General features: G+C 28.8%; 1 protein-coding gene across 1 annotated transcript; it reads right to left on the minus strand.

Moving 5' to 3' along the window:
• Nucleotides 1–1,125: 1,125 nt before the first annotated feature.
• LOC111024944 (ethylene-responsive transcription factor 5) lies at nucleotides 1,126–2,335 on the minus strand. Its single transcript, XM_022302768.2, has one exon. The coding sequence runs from the start codon at nucleotides 2,002–2,004 to the stop codon at nucleotides 1,216–1,218; it is 789 nt and encodes a 262-aa protein (XP_022158460.2). The 5' UTR covers nucleotides 2,005–2,335; the 3' UTR covers nucleotides 1,126–1,215.
• Nucleotides 2,336–7,182: the final 4,847 nt, after the last annotated feature.

A 7,182-nucleotide genomic window follows, 5' to 3' on the forward strand; every position in this document is an offset into this window, starting at 1 on the left:
TTGCATATAAATATATATGGATATAAGGGTCAAACCAAAAGTATTGTAAGAAAAGTTGAAATTGGTCAAAGAAGCACGTGGGGTTATTGAAAAATTCTTCATTTTTCCTAATTTGTGTGTTTGGTCAAATGGATTTGACTTTTGCTTTTGGTTTTGGCCAAAAATTAATAAATTATAGAGAAATCCGATGACATCACACAGCCGCAAGCCTTGTGTTTTGTATCCCATTCCCTTCAAATTCAATTTATAGAAATCATTATTTCTTTTTGCTTTTCAAAATTTTATTTTCCTAATCCAGTTTATAATAATCTTTTTTTTATATATATAAATAATATGTTTTGTGATTTTTGTACATGTAATGATGGAATGTTGTAATCATTATCATTTTCTTATTTTAAAGATAATTGTTATAAGAGTAATGTATTATTTTAATTGGTTAATTATAGACACGTTTCTTTAGATTTAAAAATTTTAATTACCTTCTTATATTTAGTTTATACTCTTAATATATTAATAGAATAATGAGATGCTAATATGAACTTAGTTCAACTATAATTGATATTAATAAATCATGAGTTTGAATTATCCACCCGCTTATTATACTAAAAAATTAATACTCACGTGACATATTTATTAGATTAATTTTAGTTAAATTAATACAATGTTCTATATATATGAAAAGACTAATAAAGAAACCAATAATTATAATTATAATATTTTAAGTGAATCAACCTTCGACAATAACAATCCATTTTAAAATATTGTTATGTCAACTTAAAAATATTGTAAATTTTCGATCACTTTTTTTTTTGTTCAGAATAACATTAAAATGAAATTGACAACATGAACTTAACTTAACAACCAAGATACCTTACTCTTTTTTTTAGAGAAAAGGTTCAATCTCACGTCTTCTTGTTGTACTAAAAATTATTAACATGAAATAAAAATAAGTTAATACAACATACTACAATGAAACATTTTTAAAATTTAAATCCATTTTTACTCTGAATAATGAGTTTTTAGACTGTACACTACTAATTTATATTTAATTAAACCTCTAACTTTTTGCGTCAATGGTTGTAATATTTTGTGCATTTTGTATTGAATTTTTCTTGGAAAAAATCATTAACAAATCAACAAACTCAATTTCTTATTTATTCAGAGGATGAAAAACGGAAAAGGGAAAAGAAAAAATGAAAAGATTTTCCCCCAATATTATACAACCATAAGCTGAGGAAAACCCAACGCCGGATGAGGAGATAACGGCGATAACGGCGGCATATTGAGAGCTCCCTTCGTTTCACCGTCCCAAACCATCGAACAAGATGACGGCGTTAACGGCATATCTCTCAGGTAAGCAACGTCGGCGACGGCGTTGACCTCCGCCGTCCTCTCTTTCTTCACCACCACCGCTTCAACCTCCTCTCGTACTTCCTCTTCCCTCCGCCGCTTCCCGGTGGCGGCGGCAGGTTCCGAGTAAGAGTTCGCGGCCGCCGGTTGATCTGAGTAAGAATTCGCAGCTTCTAGCGGAAAGTTGAGAATCGCTTTGGATCCTCGAAGCTTGAAGGCGGCGCGATCGTACGCTCTCGCAGCCTCGATTGCGGTCTCAAACGTTCCAAGCCAGACTCTCGATCCACGGCGATTCGGATCCCGAATCTCGGCGGCGAACTTTCCCCAAGGCCTCTGCCGAACGCCTCTGTAGTGAACTCTCCTCTCCGCCTCAAGATCCGCAGTCCTCTGCATCACCGCGGCCGGATTCTTCTCCGGCGCGTCGAATTGGATCCACTGCGTCTTGTTCGGGAGCGAAATCTTCAAATTCGCTCGTTTACGATTCGAATTCGATGTCTCCGAAGCGATCTGGTTAACTCCTTTAGGCTCCGATTCAACTTCGAATGATCCATTACTGAAAAGAGAGCTCGATTCCGCCGATTTCGGCGTCGTGAGATCGATCACATTAGGTTTCATCTCAAAACTAAAAAAATCATCTTCCAGCTCATTTGGCATCAAATCAGAGGAGAATTCGAAGATTTCGTTGGAATCGAAGTAGTCGGAGATCGTAAGCGGACAGTTCGCGGTCGAAGAAGCTCCAGAACTCACCGAACAATCCGATGACGATACGCAAAGATTATCAGAAGCCAAATTCCTCGGCAATGGAGAGAGTTCGCCGAGAAGATGAAGCTTGATGTTCTTGAGCGCAGCAGCTTCCTCCAAAATTGACGAAATCCATAGATCCGTAGAAGCGGAAATTGAAAATTTGAAATCGAAATTAAGAAACGATTGAATAACTTTGAAGATTAGGGTTTAGATATTGGATTGAGAGTGGAAGGAGAGAGTGGAAAGGTACTTATACAAGCAGAGGAGCGTCGCGCCTTCGGTGATACGCGACGGAAGCTTCCTCTTTCCTCGGTCGCCTAATCTCGTCCGTTGGATCAAGTCAAGGAGTGATCCGACGGCGTTTCTCCCTTTGCCTAATTCCGAGGGCAAAACGGTCTTTTCTCCTAACAGTAGTTTGTTTCCTTCATCTTTCCATTTCTGGTTCTTTTCTTTAAGAATCTTTCCTTTGATAAAAAAAAAAAAAGAAGAGGAATTATTATTTTGTAAAACTATGTAATACAAATTGGATAAGGTAATGATTAAGGTTTTGTTGTTTGTTTTGTCCCTCTAGTCCATTGTGTGTATTCATTATTTATAATATTATTTCATTATTTCATTCTAAGTCGGGTAAATTATTATTGGTCGAGTTCTAAGTTCATGTTGGGGCTCTTTTTCTTATTTTATTTATTGTTTCATAAACATAGATACTTGATAATTATTCTTATTTATAATTTCTCATTTTTAAAAAAGTATGCAGAATTGTAGATAAATATTTTAAACTTTCAAAATCTTTTTTTCAAAATATAGATAGAAGTATTGTTTATATTTTTATTTTTAGAAAGCATAATAAATATTAAAAAAACAAATACAACACAATAAATTTGAATATTTAATTTTTAAAAAATAAAATTTAAATTGTTACTAAATATGATTTCGTTTGTGCAATAAAAAACAAAACAAAAATAATTACCAAATGTAGTTATGAAAAACAATAAAGGATTTAGTAAATTAAAACAAATATATTTTTAAATTACGTTAATAAAATAAATTTTAATGTCATATCATGAGGGGTTAAATTATGTTAATAAAATATATTTTAAATTATCTTGAATGAAAAAGATAAATAAATACACAAAAAGATTAAATTGAAAATTTTAAAATCATAGGTTACGATAAAATTGAAAAATTGTATAAACATAAGAAACATGATAGAAATACAAATATGGAATTAGAAGATAATCAATATTTGTCTTAAGAATTAAATCAATATTTATTTCTATAAATAATGATAATCTTAAAATTTAGTTGTACTAAATATATTACATCCAAGATGACTAAGGTTGTATGTCACCATTACATTAGTGATGAAATCAAGTATTTAAATATATAAATAGCAAGAAGTTATACGTCTCAATTATAATAAAAAACAATATATTAAGAAAAACATTATTTTAATTTTTGCTCTCCATACCTTACCTATGTCGAAATCTAACAAATTCAACCATGTCAATGTGACGTAGGATGAAATAATGACTATAATATTAAAATATTTCTTTATTATTATTATTATTTTTTTGCTAAATTATTGGTAAAAATGTCTATCGAGTACTTTCAACTTTAATTTATTTTAGTACCTATACTTTTAGCCAACATGTCAAAGGGAACATAACTCAACGATAATTGACATATATCTTAAACTAAGAGATTGTGAGTTTGATATATACTACATCCCTATATGTTCTACTAAAAAAATATTTTTAGCCGGTGTAAATATAACATATCGGTAATTGACATATATTCCTTGTCTCAGGGTCGAAAGTTTGATATTCCATATCTCTAAATTGTTGTACTAAAAACAAAATACATACTTTTAAAAGTTCGTTTTGATCTTGTACTTTTAAAAATGGATCATATTGGTCCATTTATTTTATTTTTTATCTATTTATTTAATTATAATTCAGCACATACTATATTTAATAGATTTATTGAAATGTAGCCATAATGATTTATGTTTGTGTATAAAATTTGTGTGAAAGTCTTTCAAACAAGAATCAAAATGGTAACATTTTTTAAAGTTCAAAGTAAAGGAAACCGAAATGGACGACGTTTTGAGAGTATAGAAACTAAAATAAATAAATAAAAAAAAAAGTGGAGGTAACGGATAAAAATAGTTTTCTCATTTAGTTCTTTTTTAATACCTCACTATATTTTTAATTGAAATATTCAAATTTAAAATTGAGAAAAAGTCTAAAAAACCCAAATGGCTTTTTCAACGAATAATGTGGAAGCAAATTAATAAGGTGAGATCTGAGGTCAAAAGGGGCAATTATTTATCATTTAATTGAAAAGGAAAGAGTACATCACTTGAATTGGTATTTCACTAAAGTAGTTTTGACTTTTAAAACTATTTATTCAATAAATAATCTTTTTTTTTCCTTTAATTATAATTATGGGGAATAATTATTATTTAATATACATCTTTTGATTTGGCAAAATAAAAACGATTTTTTAATTCTCTCTAATACATTGCACTTGTGAGGGCCAACTAAGAGATTAGAAAATGAGAGATTCACATTGGTCAAGAAGATTTTACTTTTGTTTTTAATTATTATAAAGTATGAATTTGTTCATTTATTAATTTGGATTGTTTTCCCATATGGGATTTTTTGGGTTTATTTAAAAAGATTTCAATTTTACAAGTTTTTAACAACTCTAATGATTTTGATTGACCTATTAAAGTCAAAAGAACCAATTTAGATATACCAAATTAATATTATGTTCAAATACGATTTTGTTTGGTTAAATAAAAAAAAAATTTTATGAACAAAATTTTCCTCATAAAGGAAACACCTTTTTTATTTAATGGAGGCCTTAGTACTGCATATCCTATTTGCATTAAAACGATTAAATTTCATTCATCCCATTTCATCTCTTGATTCTAATGATATATATTTTTTTCCAATAAAGAAAATTAAGTAATATAAACAAATGTTGTTTATTATCCTGATGACTTTGAATTCTTTGAGGAGAGAGAAATGATGTAAGTACTGTTTCAATAGTAGACAGTGTCCCACTACTGATTTGTGCGTATTTTTCAAAATATCAGAATGAGACTAGAAAGAATAGCATTTCGATGCTTGCTCAAAGAAAGGCTCAGCCTCATAACGAATATCCCAATCAAATTATAAATGTGAACTATAAAAAAGTTGTCAATTTACACCTTTATTGTTGATTAAGAAAAATTCAACGATAACTAGGTTTAAAATTCATGTCTAGCCTTTTAAATCCTCCTACCCCACATGTTTCTTAAATAATAATATAATAATAAAGCAATTGAAAGAGTAATTACAATAGAATCTAATATTTTTTTATATTCCTTTTTTATCTTCGTCTTATGGTGAGAAATTCTCCATTTTTTTTACACATTTATTAATCTTTTAATGTTTTAAAAGTTTAAAAGTTCAAACCTTTCATATTCTGACTTTTATCCAAAATAAGACAACACGTTAAAAAATGATATAAAAAATGTCATGATGAGATTTTAGTAAGTTGAATGTACATTTCATCGTCGAGTTATTCACGTAGAGTTGGTAACAATTCAACTCGAGAAAATTAATTCAAATTCTCATCTCATGTTCAGATTCCACTTTGCCAATTTATATTTTAAACAAAAAAAATCGACAAAAGTAACAATTAACAGTAGAAGTTTGGTTGAAAAAGGAAACCCAAAGGGACATTGAATTTTCTTCTCCTCTTTTAGGGTTTGACCAAAATTAAACAGTGTTATTGAAGCTTTTGAAAAAGTGAACACACCAATTAATTGCTGCCCCCAACTTGCCTTTCTAATACCCAAAAAAAAAAAACAAAGTGTTAAATTGTTGACATCTTTTATGGATGAGGTGAAATTTAATGCAAACTCAAGAACAAGTCATATCTCTCTGGGAATCTTTTTTTTTTGTGCTATTTTTAGTTCATATTAATTTTCAATGTTACAAAATTAAGGTTAAAATATATATATATATATTACATTTATGTCAACTTGTGGATGTAACCACACCCCACATGTTTAAAATATCTCAAAACATACCATTTTTGTAAACATATAATATTGCTGATATATTTAAAAATCTGATATTATTTGAATTAACTTACTAAATGATTTTGGAGGGTTAAAATTAAAAGCGATTTTTAAAAAATCTGGAGTGTTTGGTAACAAATAAAAATAATTTTTACAATAATCACATTCTAGATCTATAAAGTGATTAATCATTTTATTGTAATTTGATATTTATACTAGATGTAGCGCAACCAGATAAATTTGTGATTAAAAGTACTTTAAAGAAAATGTAACAAAGTATAAAAATATTTTAATTAAAATCCTTTTATAGGACATGTATTAAGAAAAAAAATATTTATTATTATTTTTTGAAGACTTCTTTGATAGGTTACTGGAATTTTAACTGTTTTTTGTTAATCTATCGTAAATTTTAAAAAATTGAAGGAATTTTTGTAGGTGGATAGATTACTTAGCAAGAATGAAGAATCCTTCTTCTTTCTTTTATTCATCACTATATTTAGAAACCTTTTTTCTTTACAAATATAAATTTAAATATATTTGGAACTTTTATTTTTCAAATATAAACCACGTACTAAAATCAAGAATTAGACATTATTTTCTAAGGTTCAAACATCAATATTTTTAGCCAACACAAACATACAGTAGTGGTTAGGGGCGGATCTACGTTGGGTTCAGAGGGTTAAAGATTCCAGATTGAAAAGATAAGAAAGTAATTACAGGAGTTTGTGATAGACATGATCTACCTTCTCATTGTCAATTCGTTTTGAGAGGTAACCACGGATATTAATATGATATTAGAGTCCAAAACGCTCAAACGAGCATCTTTAATATTTTTTTCTATAAATTATTCTACTAATATGTTTTTTCCCTTCCTTTTAAATCAACATTTTCGAGATTCAATTGTTTTTATTTTATATAATTTTTAATTTCAATTTTGCAAGTCGATAATTTAGAGATTAATTGTCGTACTGAGCATATTTACAAAAATGACTATGCTATGAAATCACACT

This window comes from Momordica charantia (assembly GCF_013281855.1).
Source record: "Momordica charantia cultivar OHB3-1 chromosome 10 unlocalized genomic scaffold, Mcharantia_2.0 BLBB01000010.1, whole genome shotgun sequence".
Taxonomy (NCBI): Eukaryota; Viridiplantae; Streptophyta; class Magnoliopsida; order Cucurbitales; family Cucurbitaceae; genus Momordica; species Momordica charantia.